The sequence below is a fragment of the Triticum dicoccoides genome, chromosome 1B, assembly GCF_002162155.2.
Source record: "Triticum dicoccoides isolate Atlit2015 ecotype Zavitan chromosome 1B, WEW_v2.0, whole genome shotgun sequence".
NCBI classification, from domain to species: Eukaryota; Viridiplantae; Streptophyta; class Magnoliopsida; order Poales; family Poaceae; genus Triticum; species Triticum dicoccoides.
Window position 1 is genome coordinate 119,441,834 of NC_041381.1, and position 18,875 is coordinate 119,460,708.

Genomic DNA, 18,875 nt, shown 5'->3' on the forward strand with positions numbered 1-18,875 from the left:
CAAAGAGGATTCCTAAAATCCAGTGAGAAAGAGAAAACCTTGTGTCACGGAGCAAAGAATGGAAGCAAATTCTTCTATCCACGGAAGCATAACTTTTTGTGTTGGAAGCAAACAATTACGTGCCAAATCAATTATGACAGAAAAACTCGAAACAGGGTTTCTATTACAATGGAAGCAAATTCTTCTATCCACGGAAGCATAATTTGTTGTGTTGGAAGCAAACCATTATGTGCCAAATCAATTATGAAAGAAAAACTCAAAGCAGGGTTTTCTATTACAATGGAAGCAAATTCTTCTATCAACGGAAGCATAATTTGTTGTGTTGGAAGCAAACCATTACATGCCAAATCAATTATGAAAGAAAAACTCGAAGCAGTAAGGGACGTAGATGGAGGACAAAGGGTATGGTAGATCACAACGTGATTTAAGGAAGCAGTTACACGGAAACAACATTAGTGGAGATTCATGCATGCGTCATGCATGGAAGCTAAACAACCGGAGTCCACGATTTACAGGCAGTCCGATGCATGCGTGGGAGTTATGGATGCACTCAATTAACGAAGTGAATCACCGTAACTCACGCAGGCCTAAAACTACATCGGACGACTGCCATGCTTTCGATCGAACGGTTAACCATTAGTCTGATGAAAACTAAACATCAGTAGTCTAATGCCTAGTGATGCCCATTGTTATTGCACTATACAAGTGATAAATATCATTTCTGATGTATTGTGGGCACCGAACGTAAAACAACATACTCGATAGGATTCTGAGAAACGAAGTGAAAATTGGCTGGCCCACAATCGATAGCATGTGTTTGGTTGACTATTATAGCGAGCAAACAATGGGAGCTCTCACTTGAATGGGACTAGCTTTGTGTGTGTGTGGGGGGGGGGGGGCTCCTATATAGAGCTGGTGAAGCGAACTCTATCAGGCGCTTCAGGCGCCCGAACCTCTCCCTAGCGCTCGCTACGGCGCCCAATTGGGCCGGCCCACGAATCGCGCTCAGCAGCGAACAAAAAGGCTTGCGAAAAAAATGGAAAAGGATATCTCCAGGTCTCGAACAAACAACCTTCCAGTTCAGTGTGAGGTTCTCTCTACTAATTCAATCAATTGCCATGAATTCGGTTACAAGCTGGAGATACAGGAGGAAGAGATAGAGATTACAGAACGGGAAGGAGGAAGATGAAGCCAAGCCTCGGCCGAAGCCGCCGTCCTGATCCAAGCCGAGTTGCTCGTGGAGGCCTTCCCCTGTATATGTAGTGCGTCTCCTTCATGGGCTGGGTAGTGCCTGAGGCCCAGCGAGGCCCAGGTCGCTGAGAATCCCTCCCCCATAAGATTCGACTTGCCCTCAGGTCGATGTTGTAAAGTGCCATCGGGATCCCATGGAACTCGCAAAACATAGAACCCAGTCTTCAGCCTGGTCCACAAACTGACATTATGTCGAACCTCCCGGATCCCATGTCACGTGAAGAGTGGTAATACCAAGCCCGGGGCAGACATCATGTGTGCTTGCAAGATTTTCATGTCGCCAAACTAAAACAAAGCAATCACCTGGGTCCCATTGCAGCTGATTGTGAGCAAGGATACTGAGTTCATCTCCTTCCTGGCTGCCAACAATTCCTCACGGCTCTTCCTCAATTTAGTTTTGAACTCGGCGAACCACACGTGCTGCTGCAACTGGTGATGTGAGCTGACTAAATACTTGAGACAAGCCACACTGGTCTCGCCGTTCAGGCCTTCTGTCGAACACTTGGTAGGCGACAATGCTTGGGTGGTTGTGACCTTTGTGAGGATTGGAGACGAACTGGTTATATCCATCAGAGCCATGGAATTGACCTCTATGCTCACCTCACACATAGCAGGAATAGCACTGGTCGAGGATGCCGGCGGCGCTGCTGTAGAAGTGGGCGTGGTCCTTGTTTCACTATTTTCTTCTCCAGGGCACTCGGTCGAACACATGGTGGGCGTGGCGAGAGCAAGTTCTGAATCGAGTGAGGCGGACACTGCAGCCATGAAGGTGGAGGTGGAGAAAGGCTGCAGATCGTGTTGGGGACACAGCAAACTCAGATAGGGGCACCTTGTTGATCTGAATGGCGTTGGCGACGGGGTAGAGGCCAAGCGTTGAACAGGTGATGGGCGTCTCACACACATGGTCTGGCTCGCTCTGCATGGTGGACGCGGGCATGCCGATGGGGCCCGTGGACACCAGAGGGTTGGCGTCTGGTGCCGCACCGGTGTCTCCTCCTGGGCTCGTCGAGCGGGTGGTGGTCGACGCGACGAGGGAGGGAACGCCGCCTGATGCGGGGGCGACGGCAGTCGCGCTCGACACGGAGATGCTCGTGGCCGCTGCCGCTGGAGCGGGGTCGGAGGAGGAGGCAGCAACCTCCGACTCATGGGACCCGTCGGTGGTGATGCCGCTGCTCGAGACGCGCATAGGCCTGGCCGTGTTCGTCGTTGACAAAGTCGAAGACGCCAGGTCGGGGCCGTGATCGGGGTCGGGGAAGACATGGCTCGCAGCCGACATCGACATAGCAGGCGCTGTCGCAGTAGAGGCTGCCGCCGCAGGGGCGCACCTACGGCCGTGGTCGCTACACACCTTCTGGCGGAGGTCGCCGATAGTCCGGTTCAGCTTGGTGTGGAGGTCGCCGAGCACCGCCTCCATGCCCTTCTCTAGCCTCGCCTTGGACTCAGCAAAGCACCGGTCCACATCACGGGCTAGCTGGGCCCTGAGCACCTCATACGTCGCCCGACCCTCCGGCGAGAGAGTCGCCAGGAGCTCGGCACGCCGTCGTGAAAAATCCATGGAATTGGGTGGGGAAAATTCTGGGGTGGATATTTGGTGGAGAATCGAACGGCTTTGATGCCAATTGTGAGGTTCTCTCTACTAATTCAATCAATTGCCATGAATTCGGTTACAAGCTGGAGATACAGGAGGAAGAGATCCAGAAATAAGAGAGGAGTGGATGCAAGAGGCTCCTCAGCGATTTGGGCTTTCTGGCCGTCGGATCATTTCCTTCATGCAATTCCCGCCGTTGGATCTCACTCCGGATCGATTTCAGCCGCCGGATCGAAACCCGGCGCTCGCAGACCGTCCGATCTGGACCGACGCGCCCCGGTCGTGCCACCGCGTGTAAATAGCCTGCCCCGCCGAGGGCATTTCCGTCATTTCGCATACAAGCGTATAAATTGCCATGCCGCCCATGGAGAAACCCTAGCCGCCTCTCTCCCGCACTTGCGCAGCCCATCTCTCTTCCTCCCGTCACCCCCCTCCTGCCTACTCTCTCGATCCCCACTGTCGCCGCCTCGTTCGTCGGCCGATTCCGGCCGCTCCGGCGAGCTTTGGTGCCACCCAACACACACACAGCTGCTCCTGGACGAGCTCTACTAGCTTCACCGCGTCGATCTACTTTTCCTCGCCTCATGCGGTCACCCCCATCGATTTCCCCTGCTAGGGTTTCGATGGTGGGGGTGGGCCTCGCCTCCGGCGGTCGGCTGCTCGTTTCCCCGATCTCTCGATCCCCATTGATGCGTCCTTGCAGAAGAGAAGATGCGGAGGGAGGATAGGAGGAGGTAGGCGCCCTGGGGTGGGGTGGTCTCGCCGGCGACGATAGGGCTGGCTGGCTGGAGTTGGATCGGGATCCCGGCTGGCACGCCTCGCCTCCACCTCCCTCTCCCACCTCTCTGCTCCCAGAACCCTAGCAGCTCCCGCCGTTGCCATCGTCTACTTCACCCAGCCTGCCGGACCGCCTCCGTCCACTTCCCCGGTGTCGTCGCGGTCGTCCTCGCCTGCACACGGCAAGAGGAGCGCCCCCGCCCTCTCCTCTCCTCCTCCCCTCATCACGAGCCAGGACAGGAAGGGTCACCGTGGCCGGGCAGGTCAGGTGGCGCGTCCAGATCACCGAGGAGCCGCCCGCAAGGTCGGCCATGGCGCAACCGAGCAGAGCAGGTGAGGAGGGAGACGCGGGTTCCTCTTTCCCGCTGCTTGCTTCGTCGCCGGCGCGGCTCCGATGGACTCTGGCGGCTCCTCTCTGTCTCCTTCCTCGCCCCCACACGCGGCTCCACTTCCCGCTGGCCATGGGGCTGGCCGGCAGCAGCGCCTCCATCCCTGCCGCTGCCAGTCCTGGCGCCGCCGACGGGTCCATAGGCAGGTAGCTCCACCACTCCTTCCTCCTCCCCCTTCCTTCACCACGCCCTCCCTTGTTGCATCCTCTATCCGTTTAATTTCTGTTTTCCTGACACATGTTGATCTGTAGGCTTATCCGGCTGTCAAAACTGAAATAAATTGGAGTACTAAAGATCTGCTTGTACTGCCATTTTTTTTGAACTATGCAGCAAAAGAAATAGTTGCCAATCAGTTAGTAGCATAATTATTGACACGGAGTATTTAGGACAATCCATGATGTAGCATAATTATTGATATTAGCTCCATCTATTTTTTGTTTACATGTAATTGCAATGTGCTCTTTTCGAGCTTCACTGTTCAGGATTTTATCATTGGTTATGTTTTTGTGTGGCTTGGCAGAGGCGTCGTTCTTGGTGGTTGAGCCGCTGATGCAGAAGATTCATGGAGAGATTTGTTGGGTGGACGCCGACATCCTTGCCGCCGTCCGGTTGCAGGTTCAGTCTTGCGATCTCATGTTCCATTTGGTTCGCAATATCTATGCTCTTTGCATTAGTACTGGTTAAATATGGCCAAACTAATGTGTGAAAAGGTGCTTGAACCTTCTATATTAAAAACTTTTAGATTTATTCAGCGGTAACATACAAGCGGTGGCTGACCCTATTCTATGTTGCTAGCTTTAGAAAATTGTGGAAGCTACCCGTCCTCCTTTTTTCAACTGAATATAGTTCAAATATATTTGCTTCTGTTTCCAATGGTTCTAAACACGTTCCTTAGTTTCTATGAGAAAATGAAGAAGATAACATTTGTTTGTTCTTTGGAATGAAGGAATTTACATAGGTTATTACAGTAAATGCTTACTTTTTTCTCCCCATAACCAGGGTAGTGCTTACAAAAAGAGGCAAGCTGAAGAGGAAGGTTGGAAGAAGGAGAGTTATGATTGCCTCTTCCTCCTGTTGCTAAGGTAAGATATACGCATACAATACACTCACGTGATTGTTTCAAAGGGATTCTAGAATTTTTCCTCAAAGTGATACTATTTGCATATTGAAGTTATCCCTCCACAATCCATTTCGTTGTACTTCCTCCAGAAAGATAATATGATCTCCATAGAGGATTGCTCAGTAGAGTTTTTTTATGTTCTCTTTATTAAAATATTTAAGGCTCCGAGCTTCAGAGAATCAAACTCAGGTTCACTATACCATTTTTCATATGCTTATGCTTGAATTGGAGGTGAAGTCTCAGTGTATCAAACCACACAGTGAAACACATATACACATACGACTATACAAGGAAGTGTAAAGAGGTGTGAATGAATAGCATCGGTTATGTGTGTTAGGAATATGCTCTATTATTTTTGCAAGAAGAAACTTGCTCTAAGCTCTGTGTGATCAATTTTATGTGTTTCTGCTATACAATGTCACAGGCAAAAGGACCAAGTGCGGGCGGGTGAGCATCAGGAGTCCAGTTGATTGGCTTCGGCCTTTGAGTTGCTGCTGGCTAGCGGTGCTGCTTCTGAGCGTCTCCTCACCCCTCACTCATGTGCCCCCTTCAACTGGTAAGATCCCCCCCCTCTCTCTCAAGACTTTGCTGATTAAATATTTAATAACAAATACATACCATACATTGAGCTAGATTTGGTTGCCTGGAAAAGGAAAAATATGTCTCTTTGTGTAATTGTGGTAATCAATTTTAATCTTTCTTGCTTTTACCTTAGTCTTGCTCAATATGGTCTTATACTTTGAAAGTTCTAATCTGGTTAACATTAAGCTTTTGAAGTTTTAGTTATACCTGTGTTGATAGTCATTAGAAGACAACTAAACAACAAAAGGTTAGAGTTCAGTTTCAGTTATGTATCAAATTATTTATTTCATTGAGATGTCTGAGATTTAAATTAGAAGAAATTTTATTAGCTTTGCCATGTGGCTACAAAATCCCCTCACTATTGTTTGATCTTGACAGTCTCTGAACCTGTTATATTCTGTAACTTTGGAGAACATACTGGACATTAACTGTTGCTTGAGATATATTAATCTGTTCTATTTGAGATATATGGGTCATTGGATAAGTAGGATCCTCTATACCGAAGTGAACATGTTAGAAGTATTTACTAGCTCTCCTCTGCTTTTTTCTGCAGGTGGCACTTTTGCTTGTGTCTTGTTATCTTTTCAAAATGGTGAAGCTGACAATGATAGCCTGTATCACTGATGACCTTTCATTTGCGGAGTGCTTAGATGGTGGTTATGTTAAGGATGTTGTCTTCTACAAGCAGCAAGCAAAAGTAGTCACCTTGCCTCTCTTGCACTTAGCATTGTCTAATTAGACTTTTCAAAATGATTATCCAGGACTGCTTGGCCTCTCGTTTCGATTAGCCTATCATTTAAGTTGGAAACACCAGAATTGACGCTTGCGTATGAGTAGGTACCAACTCTCTTCTTTACTCTTTCATGGTGAATCCATTTTTATTATCCCCTGTTTGATAGTTTTTTCTCCTCTTGACCCAAATAAAGAGATTTGATGTGATGATTGAGGTAGAAGGCTAGCTGAACATATTGATCAAATGTCTACTGATGTACTTTATTATTCTTTGTTTCATTGTTTTTTGTATGGTGACCGTGAGCTCTATAGGTAGAGGAGCAGAGGACATAAAGGTGCATAGCTATTTTTTCACTACTAATATATATGACTAATTAATGCCCACAAAGTTTTAATGAGATAATAATGAGAGATTATCAAAGAACAGAGCTCTCTGGTACTTCATATATGTGATCCTTTTAGCAGCCCACAAGATGTCTCTGGACATGCTCATAAGAGGATAGGATGTGATACGTGTTTGCTCAAACGGTCCAAGACTTGGATGAACAGTTGGAATAAAGGATCTCTCTCTGTATCCACCTTGGAAAAAATAGAATCAACCCTTCCTCTTATTAATCATGTGCAGCCTCTTTAATTTGCCTTCCTAGCCTGTGTCATTTGGTTCTGATTTTTTTTTCTGCTATACAACTTAACAATTTAATTTCGTGTGTCATGTGCAGAGAGGTCCAGGACGATCTGAGACACATGGGTTTCCTGTTCTCAACTTCTCATGTTTGATTTTAATTCTTTTGCTTTTTGGTTAACCAGAGCTCAGAATCAAGATTAAGGTGTGCACTCATATAACCTATGCGGTGTCATGGTTTTTAAATCCTGCTCCCCATGGCTCACTATTGCATTTGGAAGTTGGAACTGTATCTTAGATTGATTTGCTATGATGGGATATAAATAGCAGCCTTACTAATGTGTCACTTTACTTGGTTGCTTGCTGCTAAAACTTCTATATTTCTATTTCAGAAAGTAGTTGAGCACAAAGCAAACAAGGTGATGTTTGCCCATAGATGCCTGATGATGATCATTTCCTGGTGAGTTTGTGTTGCCCATAGAGAACTTGAAATAGTCATGGCTGGACCTATGAATGAAACAATAACAGTCATGCATTCGGTATGCTCTTGGTAGATATTTTCTGATTATGCTTGTGCCTGTCAATTTGTATTAATGTTTATTTTGTATTGCTCTACCTACATTTTTTTTGTTAAATGCCGCATCTGTCGATATTGTTTCATTTGCACACAACTAGCTATCGTCTGGTACAACACTAATGTCGCTATTTAGATCCTAAACTGTGCCCTTCCTTTATTATTAACATACCCTTCTGAATTTTCTTGCAGTTGTAGGTTTGCTAAAAGTTCTTGAGTTGTCTTGCATGATTTTGCTTTTATACATATGTATATTTCTTTGAACTGTGGCTTTTCTGATGCACCTGTGCTATTTTTTCCTCTATTGAGATGCTGAATGTTTTTTCCTTTACTATACATCTGTATCTACTTATTGGCTAGATGTTTTCTTACCCATTTTGTTTTCTTCTTTGAGAAGGCTATACGTGCTCTTGGAATTATGCAAGATATGAAAAAGTGTTATATTATTTCATCTCCCTGCTGCCTCTCGACATTTCCATTATGAGATATATTGAGTAATACATATATATTATCTATTGCCGGGGTTAGTTAAAACGGGGCCATGTGGGGTCTGCCATGGGTTAATAATGTTGAGGTCTTTTGCATATCTCATTTGAGCAAAGACCATTATTTGAATGCTGATTTAATGTGCCTTTTTGCTTTGTTCTTCTAGAAGAGTACAATGCTGGGTGGATATTCTTCTACCTTAGCAGATGAGATCGATGGTATTTCAAGGTATGTATTTTTGCTTTCCCCATAAGTTTATAACAATATCTATCTTTGTCGTGTCTGCTTATTTCACTGTTTTTCTCTTAAAGTGGACAAGATGAGACACTGACGGGAAAAGAAGCTTTGCCCTCCGAACAGGAAGCCTAGGCTCTAGACTGGGTATCTCTTAAAGTAATCATACTTTTGATGTGTTTTGTGTGGTCCTCATATTCGTTAGTTAGTTAACCCATATGCTATACATTCCTCTTACGTGCATTTGAGGATTGGCTATGCATGACCTTATCATTTTGGTCATGACCGTGCAAAGAAATGATGGCTCGGCTGTAGGGGCATATCAACAGATGCTAGCTTGAGTTGGTCCTTTGTTCTCAATGGATTTGTTATTATTATGCCCTGTCACCCAACATACATTGTTCTGGATTTGCACCTCCTATTTTATTCTGTTGTACTGTCCAAGGGCAAGCAAATATTGTGGTTAGCATATAAGACTAAGTTGTATTGAATCTTTAATAGTTGTCATAACGTGAGCTGCCATAAAACACAAGATCTTTGATTGTGGTGCAGATTTTTCAAAGACTGGAAGAAGTATCCCGAGGAGGAAGACAGGATCCTGGGTGGAAAATTGGTGAAAGTGTGTACGATTATGGGAAATGGATGGCACCTGCTACCAGCTGCGCCCTGAGGTGTGTTTCTTTGCAGGTATCTGATTAGGTCAAAATCGATAGGAACTTTGTGTACGTTGAGTACTCTCTTTTGCCTGGCATAGTGAATGAGAATAGATCAAAATTAGCGGACCAAGCTATATGTGCTATCCTTTTACTGGTGTACGGAGAACATATCCAGCATGTATTTGGGTGTATGAACTGTTGTATCGATGATGTCGAGTCGCTGTGCGTACATGTCATAGCTTCATATGCATATATAAATTGTTGTATCCGCTTTGTACCTTTGTATCATGTGTAACATATATTCTGATTTACTTGGCTGAATATGATTCAATCAAGTTCAGATTTTGGGAAGTATATGTTTTCCTTTGCTTCGTCATACTGTTTTTTATCTTTCTGCAGGGTTAGCTAAAATGAAACCAGGTGGGTGTGGTAGTTACATTCTATCTGACATCTATAGCTCCAGTTAATTCAGGTGTTGTTAGTCCCATTTAAACACACGATGATAATATCATGCTTTCATTGCCCTTTTCGTCGTCCAAATAACAACTTGAGTTACTAATAACTTAACATTACATGTTTGACCAAAACGTTCGGAAAGGCACCCTCGCGCCAGGGCGCGTTGCCGATCTAGTAGAGATTACAGAAGGGGAAGGAGGAAGATGAAGCCAAGCCTCGGCCGAAGCCGCCGTCCTGATCCAAGCCGAGATGCTCATGGAGGCCTTCCCCTGTATATGTAGTGCGTCTCCTTCATGGGCTGGGTTGTGCCTGAGGCCCAGCGAGGCCCAGGTCGTTGACAATCAGGTACGAGTCCATCAGCCACTCGACCTACCACGCTGGAGGTGATTACTAACAGCGGCAAAGCTTTAATAAAAAATGTCGTCGCGCTATTCTATTTCATAGATTTTTTTGAAAAAAGATCGTGACATTGAAATTGTTAAATTATGATCTAAATTCTAGTACCGTATTGGACTAGATCGTAGTACACACGATGTGGGTCTTTGCGTTGGTACCGACGCGTACGAGTACAACTCGTTGACTTGTCCTACAAGGACTCTTATGTGTTACCCCTCATATATACCCTCATGTAGTCGCACCTAAGACGGTATGTCGTCTCGTGCTTGTAATACTCCTCCTTATAGTGATTGCGCCTTCGTGCGTCTGTGCTTTTCTCCCGCAAGGATTTTCACATAAAAATCCGTGTCTCTCTGTCTCGTTTATTTCTCGTTATTATCTAACAAGTGGTATATAGAGCTGAGGTTTAAGATACGATATTAGAGACGAGAGTTAGGGTTGGCGTTCTTTGTGCGCCGCCGCATCCTGTGATCCGCCGAGTCCGAGGCGAGGTCGATTTACGCTGCAGCTTTAATCCGCCGAGACCGGCAGCCTATTGTTTTCCGCTACTATGCCGCTGCAAGTCGAAGACGTGTCCGATCGGTACAAGGATCAAGTCCCGAGGCCGAGGCAAACTTCCGCTGCAGCACCGCGTTAAAACGCTGAGTCACCTCCGTTTTTGATCGCTTTAATTTTGGCCGCAAGTTCTTTCGCTGATTAGATCGGCACGGGCGTTGTTTTCTGATCGATTATACTACTCGATCATTTGGATCGGTCGCTACACCTGCCGTCACATCCTCACGTGAAGACCAAAGCAAATCATTGGCAGTACTACTTCAACTAGTACTCGTCACACGTTCAGTTTTTTGTTTGCTATTCGGTTGCTACATCTACATCCAGCAACTACCAGGTGCTATTTCTTCTGGTTCTTTGTCCGCATATTAATTCTGTCAAGAATTTTTCTACCGGCTTGTACTACTTTGTGCACAGATTTATCTACTCATGGCTTCCATGAAGTATGATCTTCCGCTGCTGGACCGTGACACAAGGTTTACTCTATGACAAGTTAAGATGCGGGCGTTGTTGGCACAGTCCGACTATGATGAAGCACTGGATAGTTTTGGGAAGAACAGAATTCAAGACTGGACTGATGAGGAGAAAAGAATTGATTGTAAGGCTTTGTCACAAATTCAACTCCATTTGCATAATAATATTATGCAGGAAGTTTTGAGCGAGAAAACTGTCGCCGCTCTATGGTTAAAGCTGGAAGAGATTTGCATGACTAAAGATCTCACCAGCAAGATGCATCTGAAGCAAATATTATTCCTGCACAGGTTACCCGAGGGAGGTAATGTTTTGAATCATATTTCAGAATTTAAAGAGATCATATCCGATCTAGCTGCAATGGAGGTTAAGTATGAAGAGGAAGATACTGCTTTAATGTTACTTTGTTCACTGCCAAGTTCTTATACCAATTTTAGAGACACCATATTATACAGTCGTGATACTCTCACACTTAATGAAGTTTATGAAGCTTTGAACTCTAAGGAGAAGATGAAATTAATGGTGCCTCATGATGGTTCGAGTTTATCCCAAGCCGAGGAATTATCTGTTCGTGGCAGGACAAAGGAGAATAACTCACATAATGAAAACAGAGGCAAAAGTAAAAACGGCTACAGGGGCCGGTCGCAATCCAGAGACAAGAAGTATTGCAGGTATTGCAAGAGAGACGGGCATGACATCTCAGAGTGTTTCAAGTTGCAGAATAAGTAAAAGAGGAAAGGTAACAAACAAGGTGAAAATTCTGCTAACGTTGCTCGTGATGATAGTTCCGATGATGCTCTTGTTGTTATTGTTGGATGTGCTGAGACCAATGATGAGTGGGTACTTGACACTGCATGCACTTTCCATATATGCCCACATAAAGATTGGTTTAATACTTTTGATTCCACTACTTCTGCTGGTTCCGTTTTGGGTTTTGATAATTCACCATGCAAGATTGAAGGCATAGGTTCTATTCGAATCAAGATGTTTGATGGCATAATCAGAACTTTGACAGATGTTCGGTATATTCCGAAGATGAAGAGAAATCTTATTTCTACGAGTGCCCTTGATGCAAAGGGGTACAAGTATTCAGGTGGAGATAGTGTTTTGAAAGTCACCAAAGGTTCCCTTGTTGTGATGAAAGGTGATTTAAGTTTGACCAATGGTCTTTATTACCTTCGGGGTTCTACAGTTTCAGGTAACGGTACTCCAGCTATTTCAAAGAAATCTGATTGTGATGCTGCTAACCTTTGGCATATGTGTCTTGGACATATGAGTGAACTTGGTTTGGCAGAGTTAAATAACAGAGGTCTTCTTGATGGATATGAACCTGGTAAATTGAAATTTTGTGAGCATTGTATCTTCGGCAAGCACACGAGGGTGAAGTTCAATACTTCGACCCATACAACTGAAGGTATTATTGATTATGTGCATTCTGATTTATGGGAACCATCTCGCAAGAAGTCATTAGGTGGTGCAAGTTACATGCTTACTATTATTGATGATTATTCGAGAAAAGTTTGGCATTATTTCTTGAAGCATAAATATGAAGCATTCTCAGCATTTAAGGAGTGGAAGATTATGATTGAGAGGCAAACTGAAAGGTAGGTAAAGATACTTCGCACTGATAATGGTATGGAATTCTGTTCTAAGCAATTTAAGAATTATTGCAAGTCTGAAGGCATTGTCAGACATTACACCGTTCCTTATACTCCTCAACAAAACGGTATTGCTGAGCGTATGAACATGACCATTATTTCAGAGCCTGTTGCATGTTGTCCAATGCAAGTTTGCATATGCGTTTTTGGGCTGAGGCCGCTTCCACTGCTTGTTATCTCATTAACCGTTCACCATCTATTGCTCTTAATAAGAAAACTCCAATTGAGGTATGGTCTTGTGCACCTGCTGATTATTCACAGTTGAGAGTTTTTGGTTGCACTGCTTATGCTCATGTTGATAATGGCAAGTTGGAGCCTAGGGCTGTTAAGTGCATCTTTCTTGGTTATAAGTCTGGTGTTAAAGATTTTAAATTGTGGAATCCTGAAACCTAGAAGGTTGTTATTAGCAGAAATGTTATCTTTAATGAAACTGCTATGTTACATGATGTTCCATCTACTAATGTTCCTGTTGAGAGTAAACAGCAGCCTACTATTCAGCAGTCTACTGTTCAGGTGGAGCATGTTATCGATTCAGGTGATACATCTGGTAATGAAATTGTTGATGCACATGATAAACCCGTCGTTGATGATGAACATGTCACTCCCACTCCAAATCAGCCTATTGTTCCACCCAGTTGGAATCTTGCATGTGACAGAGTTAGGCGGGGTATTAATAAACCTGACAGGTTAATTGAAGAGTGCAATATTGTTTCTTTTGCTTTATCTATTGCAAAAGAAATTGAAGGTAATGCTGAGCCTTCTTCATATTCCAAGGCTATTATTTCTGGTGATAGTAATAAGTGGATGACCGCTATGCATGATGAGATGGAATCACTTGAAAGGAATGGCACTTGGGATTTAGTAAAATTGCCTAGAGAGAAAAAACCTATTCGTTGCAAGTGGGTTTTCAAGAGGAAAGAAGGTGTTTCTCCTAATGATGAGACAAGATATAAAGCAAGGTTAGTTACTAAGGGTTACAGTCAGATTCCAGGTATTGACTATTACGATGTCTTTTCTCCTGTTGTGAAGCATAGCTCTATTCGCACTTTACTTAGTATTGTTGCCATGCATGATCTTGAGCTTGAACAATTAGATGTTAAAACTGCATTCTGACATGGAGAATTAGAAGAGGATATTTATATGGAACAACCTGAAGGTTTTGTTATTCCTGAAAAAGAAAAGCTTGTCTGTAAGTTAAAGAAATCTCTTTATGGATTGAAGCAATCCCCTAGACAGTGGTACAAGAGATTTGACACCTTTATGCTCTCTCAAGGTTTCAAAAGGTCTAATTATGATAGTTGTGTTTATTTGAAAACTGTCAACGGTTCAACTATTTATTTGCTCCTTTATGTTGATGATATGCTTATTGCTGCAAAGAGTATGTGAGATTAATGAACTAAAGAAGCAATTGAGTAATGAATTTGAGATGAAGGATTTGGGTGCAGCAAAGAAAATACTTGGCATGGAAATATCCAGAGATAGACCATCTGGAAAAGTATATCTAAGTCAGAAGGGATATATTTGATAAAGTTCTTTGTCGTTTTAATATGCATAATGCCAAGCCGGTGAGTACACTGTTAGCTGCACACTTCAAATTATCATCAGCTTTATGTCCTAAGTGAGATGCAGATATTGAGTACATGTCTAGAGTATCCTATTCAAGTGCAGTTGGTTCACTTATGTATGCCATGGTTTGTTCTCATCCGGATTTATCTTATGCAATGAGTGTTGTCAGTAGATACATGGCTAATCCTGGAAAAGAGCATTGGAAAGAAGTTCAGTGGATTTTCAGATACCTGCGTGGTACTTCTAATGCTTATTTACAGTTTGGGAAAATTGGAGATGGACTTGTTGTTGGAAATATGCCCTAGAGGCAATAATAAATTGATTATTATTATATTTCCTTGTTCATGATAATCGTTTATTATCCATGCTAGAATTGTATTGATAGGAAACTCAGATACATGTGTGGATACATAGACAACACTATGTCCCTAGTAAGCCTCTAGTTGACTAGCTCATTAATCAATAGATGGTTACGGTTTCCTGACCATGGACATTGGATGTCGTTGATAACGGGATCACATCATTAGGAGAATGATGTGATGGACAAGACCCAATCCTAAGCCTAGCACAAGATCATGTAGTTCGTATGCTAAAGCTTTTCTAATGTCAAGTATCATTTCCTTAGACCATGAGATTGTGCAACTCCCGGATACCGTAGGAGTGCTTTGGGTGTGCCGAACGTCACAACGTAACTGGGTGGCTATAAAGGTACACTACGGGTATCTCTGAAAGTGTCTGTTGGGTTGGCACGAATCGAGATTGGGATTTTGTCACTCCGTGTAAACGGAGAGGTATCTCTGGGCCCACTCGGTAGGACATCATCATAATGTGCACAATGTGACCAAGGGGTTGATCACGGGATGATGTGTTACGGAACGAGTAAAGAGACTTGCCGGTAACGAGATTGAACAAGGTATCGGTATACCGACGATCGGATCTCGGGCAAGTACCATACCGCTAGACAAAGGGAATTGTATACGGGATCGATTGAGTCCTTGACATCGTGGTTCATCCGATGAGATCATCGTGGAACATGTGGGAGCCAACATGGGTATCCAGATCCCGCTGTTGGTTATTGACCGGAGAACATCTCGGTCATGACTACATGTCTCCCGAACCCGTAGGGTCTACACACTTAAGGTTCGATGACGCTAGGGTTATAAAGGAAGCTTGTATGTGGTTACCGAATGTTGTTCGGAGTCCCGGATGAGATCCCGGACGTCATGAGGAGTTCCGGAATGGTCCGGAGGTAAAGATTTATATATAGGAAGTCCTGTTTCGGCCATCGGGACAAGTTTCGGGGTCATCGGTATTGTACCGGGACCACCGGAAGGGTCCCGGGGGCCCACCGGGTGGGGCCACCTGCCCCGGGGGGCCACATGGGCTGTAGGGGGTGCGCCTTGGCCTACATGGGCCAAGGGCACCAGCCCCTAGAGGCCCATGCGCCAAGATATAGGAAAAAGGGGAGAGTCCTAAAGGGGGAAGGCACCTCCGAGGTGCCTTGGGGAGGATGGACTCCTCCCCCCCTCTTAGCCGCACCCCTTTCTTGGATTAAGGGGCAAGGCTGCGCCTCCCCCCTCTCCCCTGCCCCTATATATAGTGGAGGGAAGGGAGGGCATCCATACCTGAGCCCTTGGCGCCTCCCTCCCTCCCGTGACACCTCCTCCTCTCCCGTAGGTGCTTGGCGAAGCCCTGCAGGATTGTCACGCTCCTCCATCACCACCACGCCGTTGTGCTGCTGCTGGATGGAGTCTTCCTCAACCTCTCCCTCTCTCCTTGCTGGATCAAGGCATGGGAGACATCGTCGAGCTGTACGTGTGTTGAACGCGGAGGTGCTGTCCGTTCGGCACTAGATCATCGGTGATCTGAATCACGACGAGTACGACTCCATCAACCCCGTTCACTTGAACGCTTCCGCTTAGCGATCTACAAGGGTATGTAGATGCACTCTCATTCTACTCGTTGCTGGTCTCTCCATAGATGGATCTTGGTGATACGTAGGAAAATTTTTGAATTTCTGCTACGTTCCCCAACAGTGGCATCATGAGCTAGGTCTATTGCGTAGATTCTTTGCACGAGTAGAACACAAAGTAGTTGTGGGCGTCGATATTGTTCAATATGCTTGCCGTTACTAGTCTTATCTTGATTCGGCGGCATCGTGGGATGAAGCGGCCCGGACCAACCTTACACGTACGCTTACGTGAGACCGGTTCCACCGACAAACATGCACTAGTTGCATAAGGTGGCTGGCGGGTGTCTGTCTCTCCCACTTTAGTCGGATCGGATTCGATGAAAAGGGTCCTTATGAAGGGTAAATAGCAATTGGCATATCACGTTGTGGTTCATGCGTAGGTAAGAAACGTTCTTACTAAAAACCCATAGCAGCCACGTAAAACATGCAAACAACAATTAGAGGACGTCTAACTTGTTTTTGCAGGGTATGCTATGTGATGTGATATGGCCAAAAAGGATGTGATGAATGATATATGTGATGTATGATATTGATCATGTTCTTGTAATAGGAATCACGACTTGCATGTCGATGAGTATGACAACCGGCAGGAGCCATAGGAGTTGTCTTTATTTATTTGTGACCTGCGTGTCAACTTAAACGTCATGTAATTACTTTACTTTATTGCTAACCGTTAGCCAAGGTAGTAGAAGTAATAGTTGGCGAGGCAACTTCATGAAGACACGATGATGGAGATCATGATGATGGAGATCATGGTGTCATGCCGGTGACGATGATGATCATGGAGCCCCGAAGATGGAGATCAAAAGGAGCAAAGTGATGATGGCCATATCATGTCACTATTTGATTGCATGTGATGTTTATCATGTTTATACATCTTATTTGCTTAGAACGACGGCAGTAAATAAGATGATCCCTTACAACAATTTCAAGAAGTGTTCTCCCCTAACTGTGCACCATTGCGACAGTTCGCTGTTTCAAAACATCACGTGATGATCGGGTGTTTTATTCAGACGTTCAAATACAACGGGTGTTGACGAGCCTAGCAGACATGGCCTCGGAACACATGCAAAACACTTAGGGTTAACTTGACGAGCCTAGCATGTACAGACATGGCCTCGGAACACGGAGACCGAAAGGTCGAACATGAGTCGTATAGAAGATACGATCAACATGAAGATGTTCACCGATGATGACTAGTCCGTCTCACGTGATGATCGGACACGGCCTAGTTTGACTCGGATCATGTAATCACTTAGATGACTAGAGGGATGTCTATCTGAGTGGGAGTTCATAAGATGAACTTAATTATCCTGAACATAGTCAAAAGGTTTTTGCAAATTATGTCGTAGCTCACGCTATAGTTCTACTGTATAGATATGTTCCTAGAGAAAAAAATTAGTTGAAAGTTGATAGTAGCAATTATGCGGACTAGGTCCGTAAACTGAGGATTGTCCTCATTGCTTCATAGAAGGCTTATGTCCTTAATGCACCGCTCAGTGTGCTGAACCTCGAACGTTGTCTGTGGTTGTTGCGAACATCTGACATACACGTTTTGATAACTACGTGATAGTTCAGTTAAACAGTTTAGAGTTGAGGCACCAAAGACGTTTTTGAAACATCGCGAAACATATGAGATGTTTTGAGGGCTGAAATTGGGATTTCAGGCTCGTGCCCATGTCAAGAGGTATAAGACCTCCGATGACTTTCTTAACCTGCAAACTAAGGAGAAAAGCTCAATTGTTGAGCTTGTGCTCAGATTGTCTGAGTACAACAATCATTTGAATCGAGTGGGAGTTGATCTTCCAGATAAGACAGTGATGGTTCTCCAAAGTCATTGCCACCAAGCTGTTAGAGCTTCGTGATGAACTATAACATATCAGGGATAGATATGATGATCCTTGAGGTATTCGCGATGTTTGACACCGCGAAAGTAGAAATCAAGAAGGAGCATCAATTGTTGATGGTTGGTAAAACCACTAATTTCAAGAAGGGCAAGGGCAAGAAGGGATACTTCATGAAACGGCAAATCAGCTGCTGCTCTAGTGAAGAAACCCAAGGTAAAACCCAAACCCGAGACTAAGTGCTTCTGTAATAAGGGGAACAACCACTAGAGCAGAATTACCCTAGATACTTGGTAGATAAGAAGGCTGGCAAGGTCGATAGAAGTATATTGGATATACATTGTGTTAATGTGTACTTTGCTAGTACTCCTAGTAGCACCAGGGTATTAGATACCGGTTCGGTTGCTAAGTGTTAGTAACTCGAAACAAAAGGCTACGGAATAAACGGAGACTAGCTAAAGGTGAGCTAACGATATGTGTTGGAAGTTTTTCCAAGCTTGATATGATCAAGCATCGCACGCTCCCTCTACCAAAAAGATTGGTGTTAAACCTAAATAATTGTTATTTGGTGTTTGCGTTGAGCATAGACATGATTGGATTACGTCTATCGCAATATGGTTATTCATTTAAGGAGAATAATGGTTACTCTGTTTATTTGAATAATACCTTCAATGGTCTTACACCTAAAATGAATGGTTTATTAAATCTCGATCGTAGTGATACACATGTTCATGCCAAAAGATAGTAATGATAGTACCACCTACTTGTGGCACTGCCACGTAAGTCATATCGGTATAAAACGCATGAAGAAGCTCCATATTGATGGATCTTTGGGCTCACTCGTTTTGAAAAGTTTGAGACATGCGAACCATGTCTATTGGTGTATATGCATGAAGAAACTCCATGCAAATGGACCGTTTTGACTCACTTGATTTTGAATCACTTGGGA

General features: G+C 44.4%; 1 protein-coding gene across 4 annotated transcripts; it reads left to right on the plus strand.

The window, feature by feature from the left end:
• Positions 1–3,536: 3,536 nt before the first annotated feature.
• Positions 3,537–9,009, plus strand: LOC119322652. Of its 4 annotated transcripts, none has more exons than XR_005155786.1 (10): positions 3,537–4,151; positions 4,526–4,620; positions 5,005–5,087; positions 5,550–5,681; positions 6,261–6,544; positions 7,159–7,266; positions 7,454–7,521; positions 8,288–8,349; positions 8,433–8,514; positions 8,908–9,009. XR_005155786.1 is itself a non-coding variant. In XM_037596142.1 (5 exons), exons 1-4 carry the CDS (start codon positions 4,011–4,013, stop codon positions 5,593–5,595), a joined length of 363 nt encoding a protein of 120 aa, XP_037452039.1. In that variant the 5' UTR covers positions 3,537–4,010; the 3' UTR covers positions 5,596–5,681; positions 6,261–6,676. The 4 variants fall into 4 exon arrangements, 1 of the variants encoding a protein (XP_037452039.1); XR_005155790.1 differs by having other exon boundaries at positions 8,433–8,502; XR_005155787.1 differs by having other exon boundaries at positions 6,261–6,540.
• Positions 9,010–18,875: the final 9,866 nt, after the last annotated feature.

What these genes read in the sequence shown, in the direction of transcription:
- LOC119322652 (XM_037596142.1), top strand. Translation starts at nt 4,011, where the DNA reads ATGGACTCTGGCGGCTCCTCTCTGTCTCCTTCCTCGCCCCCACACGCG. An exon ending in GCCGACGGGTCCATAGGCAG is followed by an intron (nt 4,152 to 4,527) that starts GTAGCTCCACCA and finishes GGCTTGGCAGAG; the next exon opens with GCGTCGTTCTTGGTGGTTGA. An exon ending in CTCTTCCTCCTGTTGCTAAG is followed by an intron (nt 5,088 to 5,549) that starts GTAAGATATACG and finishes ACAATGTCACAG; the next exon opens with GCAAAAGGACCAAGTGCGGG.